The sequence below is a fragment of the Schistocerca americana genome, chromosome 2 (assembly GCF_021461395.2).
Source record: "Schistocerca americana isolate TAMUIC-IGC-003095 chromosome 2, iqSchAmer2.1, whole genome shotgun sequence".
NCBI classification, from domain to species: Eukaryota; Metazoa; Arthropoda; class Insecta; order Orthoptera; family Acrididae; genus Schistocerca; species Schistocerca americana.
In genome coordinates this window covers 332,545,280-332,569,408 of record NC_060120.1, presented here as the reverse complement: position 1 = coordinate 332,569,408, position 24,129 = coordinate 332,545,280, and the positions used below count along the sequence as shown (strand labels likewise).

General features: G+C 42.2%; 1 protein-coding gene across 1 annotated transcript in view; it reads right to left on the bottom strand.

Moving 5' to 3' along the window:
* LOC124595148 (rho-related GTP-binding protein RhoE-like) overlaps window positions 1-24,129 on the bottom strand; it is a 316,233-nt gene that overhangs the window by 17,286 nt on the left and 274,818 nt on the right. Inside the window, exon 3 of the mRNA XM_047133752.1 lies at window positions 3,850-3,959. Coding sequence (XP_046989708.1) covers window positions 3,850-3,959 — 110 coding nt within the window. The remainder of the gene's footprint in view (window positions 1-3,849; window positions 3,960-24,129) is intronic.

Sequence of the window (24,129 nt, the reverse complement as noted above, 5' to 3'; positions counted from 1 at the left end):
CTTTCAGAAAAGATTAACTAAGAGTTAAATTTATATATTCTCTCCTTGAGAAACACGACACTGTCCTCCGTCCGCTGCATCGCAACCGACAGTTGAGATGCCGCGCCACGGTGGCACATGGTTACCAGAGCTGAGGATCTGACGGCGCCGCTGCCTTGCTTGTTGTGGGTCAGAGAAGGGCACGCGCCCCAGTGAAAGTGGGCCCATAAAAGGAGCGCCGAGAGCCTCCTGTCGGCGCCGTCTCAACGGGCAATTTTCGCTGCGTGCGCGCCTTTCTTAATCAACCACATGAGCTCTATACATTCCACAGTACACAAACAGCCACACACGTGTTAACATTTTGCGGAGTACAGGCGCCTTTACAACACTTCTGAGCTATTGTAGAGCGTGTAGTCCCCGTCGGACCAAAATTTCACACGTATGTCAAATTTTTGCCTTTAGTAAAACACAGTCACTGCCATTTGTTTCTCTATATTTCAACAGGTGCGTTGTATGACTTTACCTCCGAGATACATACACTGAACCGCCAAAGAAGCTGGTATAGGCATGTGTATTCCAATACAGACATATCTAAACAGGCAGAATACGGCGCTCCGGTCGGGAACGCCTACGTAAGACAGGTGCCTCGCGCAGTTGTTAGATCGTTTACTGCTGCTTTTATGCTAGGTTGTCTAGATATTAGTGAGTTTCAACGTGGTGTTGTAGTCGGGCACGAGCGATGGGAACAGCATCTCTGAGGTAGCGGTGAAATGGGGATTTTCCCGGTAGGCTATCTAGATATAAGTGAGTTTCAACGTGGAGTTGTAGTCGGCGCACGAGCTATGGGAACAGCATCTCCGAGGTAGCGGTGATACGGGGATTTTCCCGGACGACCATTTCACGAATGTACCGTGAACATCAGGAATCCGGTAAAACAAAATGTCCGTCAACGCAGCTGCCAATAAAAGATCCTGCATGAAAGGGACCAACGACGACTGAAGACATCATCGATATGGGCTTTCGGAGCCGAAGGCCCACCCGTGTACCCTTAATGACTGCACGACACAAAGCTTTACTCCTCGCCTGGGTCCGTCAGCACCGACATTGTACTGTTGATGACAGGAAACAAGCTGCCTGGTTGGACGACTCTCGTTTCAAATTGTATTGAGTGGGTGGACGTGTATGGGTATGGAGACAACCTCATGACTCCATGGACGCCGCATATCAGCTGGGGACTTTTCAAGCTTATGGAGGTTCTGTGACGGTGGGGGGCGCGTGCAGTTGGAGTCATATATGACCCATGATCAGTGTAGATACCACTCATGACACGTAACAGGTGCGTAATCATCCTGTCTGGTCACCTGCAACTATTCATGTCCATTGAGCATTCCGATTGACTTGGCCAATTCTATAAGGACAATGCGACACCCCATACGTCCAGAATTGCTAAAGAGTGGTTTCAGGAACACTCTTCTGAGCTTAAACACTTCCGCTGGCCACCGAACTCCCCAGACATGAACATTATTGGGCATATCTGGGATGCCTTGCAACGTTCTGTTCAGAAGAGATCTCCACCCCCTCGTACTCTTACGGATTTACGGACAGCCCTGCAGAATTCATGGTGACAGTTCCCTCCAGCAATACTTCAGACATTAGTCGAGTGCATGTCACGTCGTGTTGCGGCACTTTTTGCGTGCTCGCGGGCCCCCTACACGATATTGGGCAGATGTACCAGTTTCTTTGGCTCCTCAGTGTACGCTTACTCTGCCTCGATAAATTCAACACAAGCACGACACATTATTTGCTGTCCCTCCAAATACCTTCATCTCATTCATCATCATCATCATATCATCATCATCATTATGCTCACCCATTGGGCATCTAATGTTGGATAAAAGCCTCCTCCAGATTCTCCACGCACACGGTCTTAAACAACAAGCATCCATTCATGCAGATCGCGAGATTTATTTGTGTTAGCAGGTCTTAGCTCTCGCTCAGCTAGCGATGATGTGTGAAATACAGTTCTTCATAATGATCGTCAGATCACAGTACCTCGATCCCACTCTTCCTGCAGGGACAATTCTACACCTAGAACACACTATTTGATCAACATTATCCGGAAACCTATTACTTGATATTAATATGGAGTATGTCCACACTTCACTTTTATGAGAGCTTGACCTTAGCTGGGGACACATTCAGTGACGTAATTGAATATTTGTGGAGGAATGGTAGCCCATTCTTCCTCTAGAGCCGGAACCAGGGAGGGTAGAAAACAGGGGAAATTTACTCGCTATTCACTCTGCGCAACACATGTGTGTGTCAGTTTATTAACCAACGTGGAACCATGTTCTCAGTGTGACTAAAGAACGTGCTGAAAGCATGTGTTCAGTACCAGACTGAGAACAAAACGCATATTCCGAAGTTCACATTATACTAAGAAACATAGAATAAAAATGTGGTCTTTCCTGAATAACAGTTTTGAATTTTAATTCGAATAAAACGCGATAGGTATCTGCATTGCCAAACGAACATTTAACTAATTCCTAACAACCTGCAATTTGCGATAAACTTTGTTCCCAGGAACAAGAATACTAATGATGGCGTCCCCTGGAAACTACTACTACCGTTAGTACTAAATTAGTTAATCTAATATGTGAAACTCCGACAAGCAAAAGCTCAAAAATAAAATTTATTGGTTAACAATCAAAGCCCTACGAAATGGATTCAGTTCGTGAGACAAGACGATGGCTTATCTCCAATTCTTTTCAATTGCATTCTTGAGAAAATGTAAGAATCTGAAATGAAAACTTGTAGGCACGTAAGCTTTTTCGCCAATAATACTGGGGAAAAGGAACAGAATTAGCAAGTAAATTAAGTAGTGCTGGAGAGAAAAAACAAAGATGTTGAAGCACATTGTCTGGCGTCTGCTGATCATTTTGCTACACTTTCAGACAGTTTAAAAATGCTGTGATACAACTAAGTCTACTGAAAACGGCAGCCAAAAAACAAGCTTAAGAATTTCTGCAGAAAAACAAAGTATCACATACATTTTTAAGAAATCGCCAAAGTTTTGAGTAACAGATATTAGTCAAATAGAAAAAGTAAGGAAATTCAAAAATATTTGGGAGAAATAATCCAAGTAAATGATTTGGAGATATCTGTGACGTAGGAAATGTTCCACAGGGCGGAAAGAGCTAGAACATGTCACGAAGAAGGTTTGCAACAAAAGAACGCTTATCTATAAACCTTAATATAAAGCACTACAATACAGCGGTGAAACCAGAATGCCTGTATACCAGTCAACGCCTGACACTGAATTACAAGTTGTATAAACTGAATTGCAGGGAAAACTCTGAGACCACTAATAAACGACAGACAACTAGAAGTATAGATGTCACGTTGAAATATATTAGAATATATTAATTATAAGACTCAGTAAGAAAGAATATAACAGACTAAGTAAGAAAGAGGAGACTGATATTCTTTGGTCGTTCATACGGAATAAATGACAGGTTAATTGAACAGATCCTCAAATAACTTTGTCAAAGGAAGTCAGTTTTATTTAAGAGGTGAAGAAAGATTTACAGAGAAATATAACAAGAGGAGACGAAATAACTTGTACGATTAGTTTAGATTAATTTTGTTACAGATAGAAGAATTCCAAGGCTGTATGTACAAGAAAAAAGTTAAAAATGGGATGAGGAGAGGAAAAAACACAGTGAACGTATGAAGGTATAGGGGAGGGAAAAGAAGAGAAAACAACGCAATATGGATAAATGCAATTGGCATTTGGATCTGTGAAAGGTCTCATAAATGTAAAAACAAAAGAAAAAGTAAAATAAGGAAAATAAAACATATTTAACTGACCTTGTTGACGGCATTGTCGAGGGAGTCTGGGTCACTGACCCTGAAGCAGAGTAGGAACACCTTGGCGTCCTGGTAGGCCAGTGGTCGCACAGTGTCGTAAGCCGGTGAGCCTGTGGACACACAGAGAGGGCGGTGTTAAAGCTGCTACGAAAGCAAAGGACAAGCGACGCCAGTTCTGCGCCAGGCTTGCGAGTACCATACAGAAAGGTAAAACTTTGCCTGAATGGGTTACTGCCATTTAGGAACCCACTCATACGAAATCTGTTGAAAAAACTACCCTACTGCTTTTCTTTTTCTTTAAGCTACAGCAAAGCCTCCCATTGATGTGCCGCTGGCAGCACAATATCTACCATAACCTTCTGACAAGGGAACCTCCCCATCGCACCCCCCTCAGATTTAGCTATAAGTTGGCACAGTGGATAGGCCTTGATAAACTGAACACAAATGAATTGAGAAAACAGGAAGAAGTTGTGTGGAACTGTGAAAAAATAAGCAAAATATATAAACTGAGTAGTTCATGGGCGACATATGCAACATCATGGACACTGTCAACTCAGGAGCGCCGTGCTCTCGTGGTAGCGTGAGCAGCTGCGGAAGAAGAAGTCCTTGGTTCAAGTCTTCCCTCGAGTGAAAATTTTACTTTCTTTATTTTTGCATAGTTATTATCTGTCCGTTCGTTCATTGACGTCTCTGTTCACTGTAATAAGTTTAGTGTCTGTGTTTTGCGACCGCATCGCAAAACTGTGCGATTAATAGACGAAAGGACGTGCCTCTCCAATGAGAACCGACTAGATTTGATCGCAAGGTCATAGGTCAACCGATTCCTCCACAGGAAGACACATCTGATATATTCTATACGACACTGGTGACGGCATGTGCGTCACATGACAGGAATATGTTGTCGACCCACCTAACTTGTACACTTGGCGAATGGGTAAAAAGATTCTTCTACCTTGCCCGATTTAGGTTTTCTTGTGAATGTGATAATCACTCCCAAAAAGTGATGAAAACATAAGAGTTTGTCACATAAACTGAAAATAAAAAATTAAAAATTTCACTCGATGGAAGATTTGAACCAAGGACCTTTCGTTCCGCAGCTGCTCACGTTACCACGAGACCACCGCGCTCCTGCGTTTCCAGTGTCCTTGATGTTGCCTATCTTCCCATGAACTACTCAGTTTGTATATTTTGCTTATTATTTCACAGTTCCACACAACTTCTTCCTGTTTTCTCAATTAATCTGTGTTCAGTTTTTCAAGGCCTATCCACTGTGCCAACTTATAACTAAATCTGAGGGGGGTGCGATGGGGAGGTTCCCTTGTGAGTCATACTATTGTTGATATCGTTCCGTTCCATAGGTGTTTTTACAATGCCTGACAAAAAAATGAAGTACTCAGAAATGGAGGAGGAAACGAAATGAAGCTTCATGGATTGAGAGACCATGAGTTATAATTTCAGTGATTACAAAATAGATCAAAATTTACAAATAACTTAGCTGTTTGAGATACTTATCAGTATGGCGTTGCACCACCTCTGGCATGGCTGCAAGCACTGATTCGGTTGGGAAATGTGCCATAAAGTCGTTGTATACTCTCGTTAGCCAAGCTAGCCCGCAACTGTTGTAAATTGTCCTTGAAAACCTTGATACTGGCACTCGGGGTGGAGCTGACGTCCGAGCTGGTCTACCACATCTATCAGGGATCTTGTGGACCAAGGGAGTACCTCATAATCATGCAAACATTTCATAGAGTCGCGTGTCATGTGTGAACGAGCATCGTCTTGTTGAGAAATGGCTGCACGATACTGTCACATGAAAGGTAACACTTGAAGATGCTGGAAGTCCGTGACTTACCATTGTGCCTCTCGAAACCAATGGAAGTTGGGACCTCACACCATATCGCCGCCATATTCACCAGCAATGATCGTCTGAGGCTGTGCAGAACCACGATTCATCGTCGAACGGATTGCGACGCCATCCATCGCCAGTCCATGCTTCCCGGTAATGGCACCCCTCCAAACGCAATAGTTTGTGTTGTGGTGTCAACGGCAGGCTACGCATGGGACCATAATTCCGTAGTCCGGCTGTTGCCAGTCTCTGACCAACACTGCAGGATGACACAGAATGTCCATTTTTTTTCTTGGATGGCAGATGCAAATGTGAATGGGTTCTATATGCTTTATGGACAATACGGTGATCCTCCCTTATCGTAGTCAGATGTGGTCGACCGGAACCTTGATGATGAGTGTAGCTGCCAACCCGTTTGCACGAAGTCCAACATGGGACCACTGTCACATTCGAATGCCCCACCAGTCTGGATATTTGACGATTCGACCAGTCAGCCAAACGGAAACACAATGACGCCCCTTTCAAACTCTGCCAGGTGCTGTACCGCAGTCTTACACGAGCAGGCGGCATCTCCGTGTCCTTTACGGTAAGCACTCAACATCTGATGCTCTTCAAGCCCCTTATATACCCTGCCAGGTCTCCTAATAACCCTAAACACGAACAATGCTATCGCGCTTTGGTGACCGTTGTACCTGTCACCGAGAACTGCATCTCTGATCATTTATATATCGGCCGAAAGTGTGCACGTCTGCAAAAGTTACACTGATATCGGACCATGTATTCTCAGGGCCTTAGTCTTTTTTTCAGGCAGTGTATTTTGCAATGCCTGATTTACTGCGTGGTTCTTCCAGCTCAAAAGATGTCGTCAATCATATAAAGATGACACTGAACATGGAAAATCTTCGACCTGAATTACTGGCGCACACATTTACAAAATCAAGCATCTGGTGCGCGGTACCCGTCATATATCAGACGACTTGGAGAAAATGTTGGAATATACAAGTTGAACTGTATCGTAAGCTTTCAGTCGTGAAAGTGGACATGTTGCAGGGAAGTTTGTTCGTCGTTTGCTGACGGAGACGCAGATGAAACAAGGAAATGGCTTGAGATTCCTGTTAATAAGCTGTTGATGACGAAACTCTCATGCAAAGCATTATTACAGGAGACACGTGTTAGATGAAGTTCGTCCATTATGGATACTGTACAACCCCGTTAGTGTATCTTAAGTTAAATATTACTGCAGTCGTAGGTGACAAAGTGAGTGTTCGCTGAGTGGGAAAGACAGTGGCTGGAATTGACTGACAATGAGCTGCAGGCAGTCGAACAGACTAGTCGACCATGGCGTACTTCCTTTCGATCACCGAGAAGTGACGAAGAGGTCCTCACTCGCCTTCGCATCGGACACGGCATAATGACGCGTGCTCATCTCTTTCAGCATGAAGATCCACCAGAATGTTCGGCTACCGACGTGCGGTACACCACGTTTACACGTCGTGTGTTTTGTGTGCTGATAGGAGGGATGCCATGTACTCTACCGATGAAGTTCCCCTCAATTCTCGGCGATGGCGAAATACAGCGAGTAAATCATTAACATTTTGCTTGACGTTAGGGCTCATGACCAGTTTAACTGGACGAAGGTTTTAAAGTGCTTTACCTGTAGCATGATTTTGGGCATGCAGCAGTATGGGCGGCATTGGTGTGGAAATCGAACGGGCGGATTGTGTTGCACAGCAAATGCTGCGTTCTGGCCGATTTCTGGTGGAAATCAGTGATTACACAATAATAGTAACAAAGTTTGAATGATAGTGATTAGTGTCTGCCTTCCTGGTTGATAGACATTCAAAATGGAAGCTACTAGTTGGATATTAACACCGGTACTTCCCATACTGCCGGCCAGAGTGGCCGAGCGGTTCTAGGCGCTTCAGTCTGGAACCGTGCAACCGCTACGATCGCAGCTTCGAATCCAGCCTCTCACGTGGATGTGTGTGATGTCCTTAGGTTAGTTAGGTTTAAGTAGTTCTAAGTTCTAGGGGACTGATGACCACAGATGTTAAGTCCCATAGTGCTTAGAGCCATTTGAACCATAGTGCTCAAAGCTATTTGAACCTCCCACACTCCCGCATCTAGGAAGCTCCAGTACCCAGCATCACGGTACAAATACAGATATGTAAAATTCTGTTTGCCTCATCTGCGGATAAGCATGAAAAGGCACGAAACCAAGTTCACGAAAATCAAGAAATATTTAGTATGAGTCCAGTCTCAGCTAATTGTAGTTATATTTCCGACAATTTTTGGATTTGAGACTATGACTTACAGTCATGACGGCGGATTAGCAAATGATCTCTGTGCCCTAATAAAGCATGGCAGTCTCAGTCCAGTATGAAAGTGATTCTCATAGTTTTCTTCGATGCCAGTGCAACTTTTTACGTAAAGGTCAGTCAATCGTCATTACGTAAAGAACCTGTTCCTTCCCGCCTGGTACCAGTAGTACCATCACCTTGAATCTGGCCTCACGAAACAAGCAAATCATCCTACGATAATCTGGCTCTTTCCATGTCTCATACATTGTGAATATTTGCCTCAAAACCGCGTGAGATAAGCGGCTGTCATCCTACTAAACTTACTAAATCTAATAAATTTTCTTCCCCCAACCCCCGACTATTTCCAGATCGAAGACCTGCTACTCATTCGTTGGATCGGAGAAAAACAGGAACATCATAAACAAAATATTTCGGCAACAACAAAACATGCAAAACATTTATGGAAATCAAAATTATACAATAACTACAGAGAAGGAAGCACATGAATGAAAAATTTATTTACTTTAACACCTTTGATCTCAGACCAGTTAGCAATGTCTGACGGCATTTTGAGATAAAGTCAGACTAGCGACCTACCATATAAAACGTATGGAAAGAACCACGTAGGATGATTTGCTAGTTTAGTGGTATTGGAAATTGGAAATTTGTGCTAAGTTCCTATGGGACCAAACTGCTGAGATCATCGGTCCCTAGGTTTTCACACTACTTAATCCAACTTACGCTAAGTACAACATACATACACCCGTGCCCGAGGGAGGACTCTAACCTCCGACGGGGGAGCCACGCGAACCGTGATATGGCGTCTTAAACCGCGCGGCAACCCCGGCGACAAGGTGGTATTGTTTAAAAATAATACGAGGCAGAAAAAAATATGCCCCTTGCAGTACATTAATATTCAAGCGTTGCGAAAAGGATAGATGAGAGAATTCGCAAAAGGAACTCACATTTCTGACATACATGTTCTACTATATTTCTTTCACATGCGTTCATATATTTAAATTATTAATTAAAAGTATACTCATGGAACATAAAATGCCTTTGCCGTAACGTAAAATCCTTAATTGTACTCGAAGAGCATAGTAAAAACTAATATTATACTTAACGGGGACGGATAAAATTTCACATCTGTATCATTAACAGTATTTGTGATAACACGTCATAAACATCGGAAATTTAATGTTTTGACGATAGGCGACAAGAAGGCCATCCAGCCACCCTCTACCGCTAACATTGTCAAATCTGAATAATGTGCCAACTCCGTGTACCAGGGCCAGGAAGAAGAAAAATTCCGAACTAGGCAATATACCACTATGTCGGAAATTGCTCCGATCAATTCCTCACAGCTATGATTGACTCGGACGGTAACGACCCAGTCTGCCTTTCATGATACAGTTCGAAATTTGTTTATGAATCTGAAATGACTTGTAATGTTTCTATTGCAGTTAATTGTTGCATTTCTCTTAACAATGATTACCGGTTTCGTTCAAATGTCTATCATCCTCAGTTCAGTTATCGCTGCCGAGCAACCCGTCAGTTGTGACAACAGACTGCAGTAAAAATATCAGAATAATGACCAGTGATGGTGACAGACGATCACTGAAGAAGATTGTTCCCAAAAATAAGAGGACGACAGTTAGAAAAGTCTCTGCAGAACTGAATGACGTGAATCTTGTCAGCATCAAAACAACACGAAGGACGCTCCATCAGAAGGGAATTGCAGAAATATCTGGAATTCCAAACCAAAATTCGGAAGCACTCGCCTGTCATGCAAATGCTCGTGACGCGAAAGTATGACGCCGACGCCATAAATCTTGAACTACTGAGGAATGAAAGAAAATCATTTGGTCGGATGAGTCTTGTTTCGCACAGTTTCCAATTGCTGACTAACAATGGGAGTCCACGACGTTTTGAACGCGGATTTACTTTAAACTTCGTACACTCGTAGTACTCCATTAGGACAACAAAATGTGTAAGCAGTAGTGCGTACTTCTCAAGAGTTATTGAGAAAATCGCAAGATAATTTCGGTCGTCAAATATATACCTGTGCGTGGCCGTTTTTGCCATGAAGCAGATGCAGCCGAGTGGGTAGCGTTCAAGCCCCGTAATCGCTGGATCGCTGGATCGAGTCCCGTTCGTCAGTTTTTTTTTTATTTCTAACATAGTCATTTTCTCTACTATTTATATTACAATTGATATAATGGGAAAATACGTGTAATCGGATGAACTTTTATTAAATTTACAATGTTATTTGACAGTCTACAATTTCTTACTATCACAAATAATATAATACTAATAACTATCGACTAGTAAACGACCAAACGCATAAAGTGATACTGAAATTGTATGCTTGTCCGTGTCTTCAAAACTATTCGTATTTAATCGAAAAAGTACGAGTAATTGCTTCTCGTGAAGACGCTATTAAAATACACTCGATACTGCATGATCAGTTATCAGCGCCGATATTTGAGGATATGCTGCGTTATGCATGGTTTGGTTCAAATGGCTCTGAGCTTAACTTCTGAGGTCATCAGTCCCCTAGAACTTAGAACTACTTAAACCTAACTAACCTAAGGACAGCACACACATCCATGCCCTAGGCAGGATTCGAACCTGCGACCGTAGCGGTCGCGCGGTTCCAGACTGTAGCGCCTACAAACGCTCGGCCACGCTGGGCGGCTGCATGGTTTGCTTCCACATTATCGGCTGAAAGATAGGTTTTTGAAAATGTTAACGAGGTTTGTTTTTCCACGGGAAACCTCTAAAGACCTTGCGTATGTGGAAACAACATTTATTAAATGCAGCTGGTGCCGTTTAACTTTATGTTTTCCCTGTTTTTACGAAAAATACCATCCTGCCATTGTACTCGTAATGTCGAAAGCGACGATTAATTGTACATCTTTCGCAAGCCGTTTGTGCCGGTCAAAACTTGGAGGTAACAAGTAGTTTCAGGCTCCTTCCAGGGATAAGGGATTTCTCAAATCACGGGCAAGCATACATTTTCAGTATCACTTTATGCGTTTGGTCGTTTACTAGTCGATAGTTATGAATATTATATTATTTGTGATAATAAAAATTTGTAGACTGCCAAATAACATTGTAAATTTAATAAAAGTTCATCCGATTACATGTATTTTTCCCACTATATCAACTGTAATATAAATAGTAAAGAAAATGACTGTGTTAGAAATAAAAAAACTGACGACCGGGACCCGATCCAGCTATTACGGGGCTTGAACGCTACCCACTCGGCTACCGCCGCTTCCTGGTAAGAACGGCCACGCACATGTATATATCTGACGACCGAAATTATCTTGTGATTTTCTCAATAACGCTTGAGAAGTAGGCGCTACTGCTTACACATTTTGTTGTCCTAATGGAGTACTACGAGTGTACGAAGTTTCAAGTAAATCCGCGTTCCAAACGTCGTGGCCTCCCCTTGTAAGTTTACGTCGCAAGGGTGATGATTTGTGCAGTCATATCGTGGTATTGTCTTTGTGGTGTCACCGCCAGACACCACACTTGCTAGGTGGTAGCCTTTAAATCAGCCGCGGTCCGTTAGTATACGTTGGACCCGTGTGTCGCCACTATCAGTGAATTGCAGACCGAGCGCCGCCAAACGGCAGGTCTAGTCTAGAGAGACTCCCTAGCACTCGCCCCAGTTGTACAGCCGACTTTGCTAGCGATGGTTCAAAAAATGGCTCTGAGCACTATGGGACTCAACTGCTGAGGTCATTAGTCCCCTAGAACTTAGAACTAGTTAAACCTAACTAACCTAAGGACATCACAAACATCCATGCCCGAGGCAGGATTCGAACCTGCGACCGTAGCGGTCTTGCGGTTCCAGACTGCAGCGCCTTTAACCGCACGGCCACTTCGGCCGGCTGCTAGCGATGGTTCACTGTGTACATAGGCTCTTATTTGCAGAGACGACAGTTTAGCATAGCCTTCAGCTACGGCATTTGCTACGACCTAGCAAGGCGCCATATTCAATTACTATAAGTAATAACATCAAGAATGTATTCTGAACAGATAATATTGTGAATCATTCACCGTCAAGAGCGACGTTCATCATTAATGGAATAAAGTTAAGTATGAAACTAATTACGTCCGCATTCTGAATTCTCATTCCTTGTCATGTTCCAGACCTCACGTCAGTATAGTTCTTCCCTCCTCACGCCAGCCTGCGTGAGCTAAAACGCGTGCATTTCGGCCTCCAATCGTAACACGGTCTTGGCTCTTCTGCCAACACAAAAGTCTTCACGATTACTCTACGCAGTCGTATTACTGCCAAGCATTAAGTGTCCGTTTTGGCTGATCAGGTCCATCCCATGGTACATTGTTTGTCCCCCATTGGTCGTGCTGTGTGCCAAGACGAGAGATCCCGTATTCTCACAGCTCGCATCGGCCAGAACTAGTTTTGTGGACACTAGGATGAACTGTCGCATGTGTCCTGTCCACCACAGTCACCAGATCGCTATAGTATTGAGCCTTTGTGGTCTATTTCGGAAATAGGGTGTATGATCGCTATTCGCGTGCATCTTCATAACCTGAGCTTGGCACTGTTTTGCAGGAAGAGTGGTATGAGATAGCCTTGGAAGCTTTACAGAACCTGGATTTTCCCTTTCCGAGACGTCTGGAAGCTGTTTTGAACTCCAACAGATTTTCTGCATCGTATTAAGCATGGTAATGTGTTGTGTTTTTCGTGTTTACTTATTCTTCTCTACTCCCTGTATATCTATCCGACAAAATGGCTCTGAACACTATGGGACCAAACATCGGAGGTCATCAGTCCCCTAGAACTTAGAACTACTTAAACCTAACCAACCTAAGGACATCACATACATCCATGCCCGAGGCAGGATTCGAACCTACGACCGTAGCGGTAGAGCGGTTCCTGACTGAAGCGCCTAGAACCGCTCGGCCACTCCGGCCGGCTCTCTATCCGACACTATATCAAGCTTCCGTTAACGGACTTTTCAGATACTGCTGGTTTTAGTCAGGTTTTTTTTTTGTTTGTTTATAAGCAATATGAATTGTGACGATAAAATGTAAAATATTCCTACTCCATTGCCAGAAACAGACACAGCGGAAGAAACGACTGAAAGATCTTTCCTCTGCTACGTTACGTTCATTGGCGGGAAAAGATATACAGAATCACTGGCGCATCGCAGCTGTGGGACGTGTTGCGTGACAGCTGCGGCAGTTTCATTAACAGGAATTGCCTGCATACAGCGCGTCCGCTTCTCTGACTGATTGGCTTTCCAAAAGCAAACAGAATTGGTAGCGTGGATGACAAAGTACCCCGCTTTTCAGCACAGAGTATAATCGTCCAAAAATACCGGCCTGATAAATTCACTTCTGCCGTGACCCGGCCAGGATTTATATGCGTTGGCGTTGGCGGAGCGCTCTACTCCGCTTATCGCTACTGGCTCTGCAACCGAAAATATTTCCGCCGCAATACGCTTCCACGGAAATGTCAAACTTGATGGGGTAATTAGGTGTGCACGCTTTCGTACGACAAAATCTGCGATCAAGATTATGGTCAAGATTTTCCTCTGACAGACAGTTTTTTCCGGAGGTTAGTCTCTTACGTTTGAATTTTCCTCAGAAGTACCTATTTTTGAAATGCTTCCTTTAAAATGATTTCACATAAAGGCAGAGTTAATTTAAAGTATGGAATTTAGTCAATCAGAAAAAAAATTTTAAAATAATTTTACAATTATTCGTTGACAACAGAGAGTTTGCACGTTCTATACGTTTATTACCCTCTCGATTACCTATATCTTATGAGATGAATCTCAGTTCTCAAGGACTGCTGTTTGAGTGATAGCAACAATTCCACTGCTTTATTCTGAAAATTTTTAAAACAAGTCAGCATTTAATTTTACAAGAATGGCTCACCAGGAGAATGTAGGGCGACGAAGATTGAAAATTTCCTCTACCCATAGATTATTTTCCGTCTGAATCTGTGAGCATTCCAGCAACTGAGCTTAAGGCTTTTGTGACATCACATTATAAACAAGTACTGAAGAACTCAAAAAACATGCTCATCAGGTAGCATGATAATAACATAACACCAATGAGGTACGGAATCATATCTGTACACACTGGTAGAGAGTGACCATCAGTTTGCGTGATATCAACATAGCACTAATGAACAATGGAATTAGTTCAAAAATGGTTCAAATGGCTCTGAGCACTATCGGACTTAACATCTGTGGTCATCAGTCCCCTAGAACGTAGAACTACTTAAACCTAACTAACCTAAGGACATCACACACATCCATGCCCGATGCAGGATTCGAACCTGCGACCGTAGCGGTCACGCGGTTCCAGACTGAGGCGCCTAGAACCGCACGGCCACACCGGCCGGCTGGAATTAGATCAATACAGACTGGCAGATAATGAGCAACAGACACAATGAAGACCTCTTTCATTCGATGGCCGGCGGTGTGGCCGAGCAGTTCTAGGCGCTTCAGTCTGGAACCGCGCAACCGCTACGGTCGCAGGTTCGAATCCTGCCTCGGGCATGGATGTGTGTAATGTCTTTAGGTTAGTTAGGTTTAAGTAGTTCTGAGTTGTAGGGGATTGATGACCTCAGATGTTAAGTCCCATAGTGCTTAGAGCCATTTGAACCATTTTTCATTCGATGTGTTCGCATTTGTTCCAGTTCACAAGAGCATCATAAAAATTATTGTTTGACAATTTCTTGATTGTATTGCTCAGAGTCTCCTGTAGTTTACTTGTCAGCTATTTGATACGTACATACATGCATATGTACAATACATTAATACACCGATGGGTTGAAACATTGCGACCACCTGACCAACACTGTCTTGATCCACTATTGGAGAAAAATACACCGGCGATTCAGCAGGGAATGGATTCAGCAAGACCTTGGTAAGTTTCTGGAGGTATGGGGCACCAGATGTTTATGTAGACTACAGCGGCGATTCTGCAAGACCTTGGTAGGTAATTCTATAATCACGTCGGAAGTCTTTTCAAATGAATCGTCTGAGTACAAACGACAGCTCCGCCGATGCACCGCTCTTCTCTACTTTTGGTAAGCGATACTACCGCCATCTACATAGGCGCATACCGCGACTTTTGTCACCTCTGTGGACATTAGCGTGGCGAATGTCGCTGGAGATTGCCAACCTACACTACCAGACAAAAAAAAGTGAAGCACCCAGGATGCATCAGTTTAACTTCATAGACATTCACCCCACCGATGGGTATGTAAATGATAAGTGTTCCATTTCTCTGTGACATGTATACCACTAGAGTACATTAGTACTGTTCGTGTTTAGTGTTGTTCCCAGGCGTTGTAGGGATATAAGGAACGCGAACAGAGTGAATTCCACGTATTTGGGTGAACAGCGTTATCAGCACCTGGCAGTTTTATAGGGATTTCATTATGGGTCTCCATCTGGTCGGCTGGTCGAATCGTGCAATATGCAGATTTGTTGGGCATTCATGTGTGACATTGGCCCAATGTTGGAGATAAAAGGCGTCGAACCGTGTTCACCGATAAATCATGGTTCTCCACAATCTCGGATGACCATCAGCGGGCTCGACAGCTATCTGGCGATAGCTCCCATTGTTTCAACGTTTTGGAGAGGCATAGCGGGATTAGTCTTGACATCTTACTGTGGGGAGCGGACTTCACTACAGATGAGCTGGCATGGGTAGAACAGCGGAGTAGTTCAGAAAACCACCATGGAGGGCGCACCCGTCGCATCATATGGATAGACACGCTGACGGAAGTGTTTATTTGCGAGCGGCAGTAAACGAAGCAGGCGAGTGCTCCTGGAGTTAAACCGCCGCAGACCGAGCCTTGCACTTCGTCTCGAGAGCTGTCGTGTTCTCAGTCGTTAGCGGCCTGCCGAGTACATAGCCGTGCGCGTATCTGAGTGAGTTGGGACTAGAGTTGCGCCCTACCAAAACTATCGTTCGGTATTTTTGATACACTACATAAACGACACAGTAAATGGTAGGATTACCGGCAACATTGCTGGCATTGGTCGGGGAAGGAGCATAAATGAATGTGTAAGAGAGAAACTGTGGCCGACTACTTCTCTTTCATTTTTTGTTTCTTTTGCACATAATTAAAACCGCACGTCATTCAGTGTTAGTCCATCGTGTGATTTATATTGTTGCGGAACATAAATTGCACTTTGTAAGCAATAAAAATTACATGATCGCATAACTTCTGTGATTTACATTATCAAAGCAGTTGCTTTTGATGCACGTAACAATTTACACACACAGCCGTTGTACTGTAGATTTGTAGCATGAAACAGAGCGATGTTATAGTAAAAATTAAAAAAAGAAAACAGTACATATTAGTCATATAACGCTAAATAACGCGACTTGCAAAACAAAAAGGTATAATTTAAAAATATGCAAAACAAGATATATCAATCATCGCTTCCATACTTCATTGAACGAGTATAAACATGTTTCTGTTATGCATAAACAACTTTCACATTTGTCAGTAATAACAGAAGTCTCTTGTCTTTGAATATGATGAAGACAATTATATATATATATATATATATATATATATATATATATATATATATATATATATATATATATATAGTTATTTTGTACTCAATAGAACAACTATATATAAAGTTCCTATTTTGTACTCAACAAAAGGAAAGGAAAAAACCTAAATTTATACCATATGTAGCCATAGAGAAAGTATTTGACAATGTTGAGTGGAAAAACTCTCTTTTAAATTCTGAAGGTGGCGGGGTTAAAAGACAGGGAGCGAAAGGCTACTTATAATTTGTACAGTAACGAGATGGCAGTTATAAGTGGCGAAAGGCACGAAAGAGAAGCAGTGGTTTGGAAGGGAGTAAGACAGGGTTGTAGCCTATCCCCCGATGTTATTTAATATGTACATTGAGCAAGTAGTAAAGGAAACAAAAGGAAAATATTATTGAGTACGAAATAGAATCCAGGGAGAAGAAATAAAAACATTGAGGTTTGCCGATGACATTGTAATTCTGTAAAGATACAGCAAAGGACTTGGAAGGGCAGATGAACGGAATGGACAGCGTCTTGAAAGGGGGATATAAGATGAACATCAATAAAAGCAAAACGTGGATAATGGAAGCAGTCGAATTAAATCACACGATGCTGCGGCAATTATATTAGGAAATGAGACACTTAAAGTAGTAGATGAGTTTTGCTATTTGGGCAGCAAAGTAACTGATGACGGTGGAAGCAGACAGGGTACAAAATGTAGACTGGCGGTGGCAAGGAAAGAATTTCTGAAGAAGAGAAATTTGTTAACATCGAGTATAGATTTAAGTGTCAGGAAGTGTTTGCTGAAAGTATTTGTATGGAGTGTGTCCGTGTATGGAACTGAGACGTGGATGATAAATAGCTTAGTCAAGAAGAGAATAGAAGCTTTCGAAATGTGGTGCTACAGAAGAATGCTGTAGATTAGACGTGTAGATCACGAAACTAATGAGAAGGTACTGAATAGATTGGGGGAGAAGAGGAATTTGTGGCATAACTTGACTGGAAGAAGGAATCAGTTGATAGGACACGTTCTGAGGAATCAAGGGATAACCAATTTAGTACTGGAGGGAAACGTGGGGGTTAAGAAACGTAGAGGGAGACCAAGTGATGAATACACTAAGCAGGTTCAGAAGGATGTATGTTGCAGTAGTTACTTTGAGATGAAGAGGCTTGCACACGATAGAGTAGCATGGAGAGCTGCATCAAACCAGTCTTTGGAGTGAAGACCATAACAACAACAGAAACAATAACAGTTATACGTAGCTTTTTAACAAGTTCACACATTCAGTAATATTTATGATTGAGCTAAAGACACATACGACGATCATCACACTACAAGTGCTAACAATGCTGTCAAAGATGTTTTGTAAAATAAAGAAGTTTTAAAAAAAGTTTATCAGGCAAGGACGATGTCTGTATTTCGTATGTTTTACTATTAACCACACTGTATTATAATGATATTTGTTACTACCATTCGGAACATAAGGCCCCTTTATTAACAAATTTTTGTATTTACTCATTTCTCCATAACTATATTACCTTTGGGTGACTAGCCAGGACAGGCTGCTTATTATTTGCAGAGGTCTGTTATAATAATACTAATTATTTTAGGACTATAAAGTAAAAAAAAGGAACGGAAAGGAAATACAGAATGCGAAAAGACTTGACGAACATTTCTGGACCATGAAGGCGCCACTCGCAAAACCGAAGAACGACGCATTCAGAATGCGAGAACTTTGCTTCGCAAACCTCAGCACTCTAAGTACTCCGCCAAGGAGAACTTGGAGTACGTCCAGCGAACTAGGAAGAAGTCGTGTCCGCTCGCATAAAGAACACTTTAGCGAAGAGTCTGGCGACGGCCGTGGCCGAGACCAATGAAATGGCTCTCATCCGGTAGTGGGTTCTGCCTTGAATACGGCCCTCGGTCACGAGTCGAAAATGTGTGCGGTACCAGAAATCGAAACGGGCTCTTACCGCAATATCCTTTCTCGCCAGAGGCCAGGAGCGCAACCTCTTAAGAGATTGAAGTCGGCGGGGAAAGGCGGCGCCGCAGATGGATGCTGTGCCCCGGGCTGCAGCGCGCCGTAGCTCACCGCTCGCTGCGCCCCTAGCGGCCCACAACGCTACCAGCCAGATCATGGCGCGTGGCACACGCGTTTAATCCGACGAAACTTCCTCCACTGGCGCGATTCCGAAGAAGATTCAATCTGCTAAACTGAGGTGAGAGGCGACCACACGGCACCAATGTCAGCATAAATTTTGTACGTCTGTTAACTGCCGATTCATGAATAAGGCATGGGAGTAATATATCGCCACATGCAAGCCCTGCGGCGTTCTTTGCGATAGGATCTCAGTCAGCACAACCATAACTTCAGCGCAAAGAGACACGCCGGGCTTTCACCCGCAATTTATGGACAGTTCAAAACATGAGTAACGGAACCGTTCTCTCTTCTGACAAAAAAAGGTTTTCCTCTTTTTCATAGTAGACACCGTGTTTTGTTCGCTGCCTGATACACTGCGAACTAAACGTATTATTAATGAAAACATTTTTTACTTAGATTAGGTTTGACAACACCGTGTCTATTACACATTTATACAGTATGTTTCACAGTGTTACGACGATTTCAAATTTAAGTAACACACAAACTAACTGCGAAACGAAATTCAACAGTTTACACAAGGTGCAACATTTATTAAATTTTGCTTACGAAATACTTCAGCGGACTAATTACGGCCATTCGCGGCTACACAATACTCCAGACGTTTCACCCAGTTTTTGAAATCATCTTTCGTAACTGCTGAAGGACTTCAGGATATTTCAATGTGAATTCTACATTTTAACTGTTGCGACCTATGGGCACGTTTTCGTAACGAACATCGAGGGCTTGCTTGCCTGTGAACACGTTAGATGTTCTCGAGAGTTCGTAGGCCAACTGTTTTCCGAGGGCCAGTTGATTCGATGTACTGTCAATTGCACGGAAGTTCCTTATTCAGTTTAGTATTGTTTCACGAGCAGCAACTCGATATCGCGGCTAATCTCTAAATGCTTACGAGACACACGTTGCACGTGCTTTTGCTCCGACAAGTACGACATGATTATTGACCAGCATATGAGATGAAACTTGATATTCCGTACTACCAATAGATGGCGTCACCGTCGCTGTACCTGGTTTTTAGAGCGTGATATGCAAATTTGAAACCCTCAGAAGATTGTGAAGTATCTTGTACATCACGATTTGTTTTTTCTTTTTTTGTATTCCATATAAAATCTGCTAGTAGCAATGAACTGAGCGCACCGCGCAATTGTTATGTAAGCTATAAATACAGCCCTCTCGAAGCGGTCAGAGTAAATAACTGTTGTGGAATATATTATCATGCTTACTGTGAAGCAGATATTGGTGCTTGTAAAAATTTTCTGAAACTGGTATTATCTTTTTTATGTCGAATACTATTAATAGAAGGCTTAGCGAAAATTGTTAAAATGAATTACTGCAAACATTTATGTATACATTTCCAAAGTGAGCTACTGGCTAAGGTTGGAAACTACATCTACATTTACATCTACGTGATTACTCTGCTATTCACAATAAATTGCGTGGCAGAGGGTTCAATGAACCACCTTCAAGCTGTCTACCGTTCCACTCTCGAAAGGCACGCGGGAAAAACTAGCACTTAAAATTTTTCTGTGCGTGCCTTGATTTCTCTTATTTTATCGTGATGATAATTTCTCCCTATGTAGGTGGGTGCCAACAGAATGTTTTCGCAATCGGAGGAGAAAACTGGTGATTGAAATTTCGTGAGAAGATCCCGTCACAACGAAAAACGCCTTTGTTTTAATGATTGCCACTCCAATTCACGTATCATGTCTGTGACATTATCTCCCCTATTGCGCGATAATACAAAACGAGCTGCGCTTCTTTGTATTTTTTCGACGTCATCCGTCAGTCCCACCTGATGCGGATCCCACATCGCACAGCAATACTCCAGAATAGGGCGGACAAGCGTGGTGTAAGCAGTCTCTTTAGTAGACGTGTTGCACCTTCTAAGTGTTCTACCAATGAATCGCAGTCTTTGGTTTGCTCTACCCACAATATTGTCCATGCGATCGTTCCAATTTAGGTTATTTGTGATTGTAATCCCTAAGTATTTAGTTGAACTTACAGCCTTCAGGTTTGTGTGACTTATCGTGTAATCGAAATCTAGATGATTTCTTTTAGTATTCCTTGGGGAACGCCGGATATTACTTCTGTTTTACTCGATGTCTTTCCGTCTATTACTACGAACTGTGACCTTTCTCACAGGAAATCACGAATCCAGTCGCACAACTGAGGCGATACTCCGTAGGCACGCAATTTGGTTAGAAGATGCTTGTGAGGAACGGTGTCGAAAGCCTTCCGGAAATCTAAAAATATGGAATCAATTTGACATCCCCTGTCGATAGCACTTATCACTTCATGAGTATAAAGAGCTAGTTGTGTTTCACAAGAGCGATATTTTCTGAAACCGTCCTGACAATGCGTCAATAAATCGTTTTCTTCGAGGTACTTCATAATGTTTGAATACAGTATATTTTCCAAAACCCTGCTGCAAATCGACGTTAGTGATATAGGCCTGTAATTCAGCGGATTACTCCTACTTCCCTTTTTGGGTATTGGTGTGACTTGAGCAATTTTCCAGTCTTTAGATACGGATCTTTCTGTGAGCGAGTGGTTGTACGGAACTGCTAAATATGGAGCTATTTTATCAGCATACTCTGTGAGGAACCTGACTGGTATACAATCTGGACCGGAGGCCTTGCCTTTATTAAGTGATTTAAGCTGCTTCGTTGCTCCGAGGATATCTACTTCTGTGTTTCTCATCTTGGCAGTTGTTCTTGATTGGAATTCAGGAATATTTACTTCGTCCTCTTTGGTAAAGGAGTTTCGGAAAACCGTGTTTAATAACTCTGCTTTAGTGGCACTGTCATCACTGACTGCACGGTTGTTATCACGCAGTGAGGGTATTGATTGCGTCTTGCCACTGGTGTGCTTTATGTTTGACCAGAATCTCTTTTGGTTTTCTGCCAGATTTCGAGACAAAATTTCGTTGTGGAAGTTATTAAAAGCATCTCGCATTGAAGTACGCCCCATATTTCGAACTTCTGTAAAACTTTGCCAGTCTTGGGGATTTTGCGTTCTTTTAAATTTGGCATGCTTTTTTTGTTGCTTCTGTATCGCTAGGCGATGTTAAAACGACTGAATATAAATATCCACGGAGTGAGCCTAGTGTAAAGTGCATGTGGCCATCATCACGTCATGCTAGTCTAGTGTGTACCATTTTATTATTATTATTGTTATTATCATTACATTTTGCGCGAAGACAAACTTTGATGTTAATGATCAATGAAAACCACCTCAGCTATATTATTACATATTTGTTTTACTACCAATTTCGCTCGTTGGACATCATCAGGTTGACGAGCTGTGCTTAAGTCATAACACGAATGATCTAGTTGTCGAATGTAATGTAATGTTAAGCTGAGTGGTTTTGGATTTACTTTTTGACATTACGTACGAGGACGAGACCATTCGTGTCGTGACAAGCACATCTCGGCAACATGATGATGGTAAAGGAATGAACCCGGACGTAACACGATAAATGTGTTTATAATGCAGCTGAGTTGGGGTTCATTAATCATTAACGTCAGTGACTACTGTGATGTTTAACATGATGAAGGAAAGTTCTAATAGTCCAGGTGTTTAATCGGTTTCCGAACGTTTATTTATTAGAAACAGTAATGATGCTGAATAACTGATGCTACGGATGCTACTCGAAATTCACCAAAAGAAGATGAAATTGATTTCCATAGGTAAATACTACAAAAGTCCAGTAATTACTATAGTTATCATGCTAATCATAAGCGCTATGTAGTGATTAATATCGAGATTCTGTAATGAAGGCATGAAATCTTGGAGACTAATTTACATGACTGTATAGCCATATATCTAAGGGACAAGTGCTAGATAAATTCTTTGGTTCGGGAATATCCTACACATATCGAGCAATTTTTACCTGCATATGAAATGTATACGTGAGAGTTTGAGTCATTAATTCCGGTTAATACAGATCTCCGAATCATTGTGCTTGAATGAAGTAATCACAACACGAAACTATAGAAGCTGCTACGTTCACAGATCGCATGGAGAATGAGTATGGTTGAATAATATTTCACTTTCCCGAAGGATGAAGAAGCACGGTTTTAAAGAAACAGAAAGTGAAACATTCAGAAAGAAAAAACGGAACAATTTGTTGCACGTCGTAACTTCAAATTCAATGGTTTTCGGGAGACCTTCTCTTTTGCGCACTAGGAAACCAATTCACAATACTGTCGCAGTATAAAAATAGCGGTTGCTATCCCTTTACTTCATATAACGAAAAAATAGCGACGTCTAAGCTGTGACACTTATCGAAAATGTTGGAAATGGCTTATGTATTAATGGCTTTGAGCTAAGTCCATTACAGATGCCGAATACAAATTATTACGATGCTTATTGAACGCTTTGCAAAGCACTTGATATTTTCAGCGGGATCTGCCTGTAATAGTCATGCAATTAAATTTGAAAACTGTAGAGCGGTTGCAGAGAAGCCATTATGTTGCAGCTTACTTAGGTGACTGTTGCAGTAGTAGTATGTTAGCGACAAAAATTCCGTTCTGCGCAGCTAAAAGCACACTTCATAGATACTCCTACTCTACGGTTGAAACCAGAGATCATCTGACAATGAGGAGCCACGTCTGTGTGAGGAGCACATACGAGAACAAAGACTTTATTTAAGATAACTCTGTTACTGACTGTGTCTGAGAAGCAGACGTTGTACAAGAGCGCTTTTGGAGAAAAATGGAACGTGATACATTTGTGTGTAAAGTATGCAGCACGATTCTGCAAGTGCTCTGTTACTGAATAATGGTTTTATTCCGATGTAGCCATCCGAGTTTGGTTGCACGTTACTCCAGTGAGGTATGTAGAGTTTTAGAAATGTATTGCGAACTCTCTATTTGAGTCCAGTCAATATTCTATAGTCACAATGTAGAGTGAAACTTAGTAGCGAACCCGTTTTATTTCACTTTACTGAAACGAGTGTCTCTGAACCATATCCAACAATTACCATCTTTACAAATTACCATGTACACGCAACAGCTTATTGCTTACAGTGATTATTGAACTCATTGACCGTGTTTTAGAAGTACAGTGATTATTAAAATACACACTGGAGAATGAAAGTGGAGCAGGGTGGGGTGCCATTTTTTTCACATAAATTGTATAGTGATTACTGTGAGTTGGATATGAAGATAAAACATTATTTCTAAAACAATGCACTTCAAGAGGTTAATCAATGATTAGTGCTTCACCTTTTCTTCAGTCTGGTTCAGATGACTAAAATAAACAGTCTGGGCAAATCAGTATCCCAGGTTTAGTCAGTAATCATACTTGAGGTAATCGATGAAATTGATAAATACAACGCAATGTTTCGTTGTCAGTGAATGTATGTCCCATTAAGGTTTCCAGAATTCTGTTGCTATTGGTTCGAATTTTATAG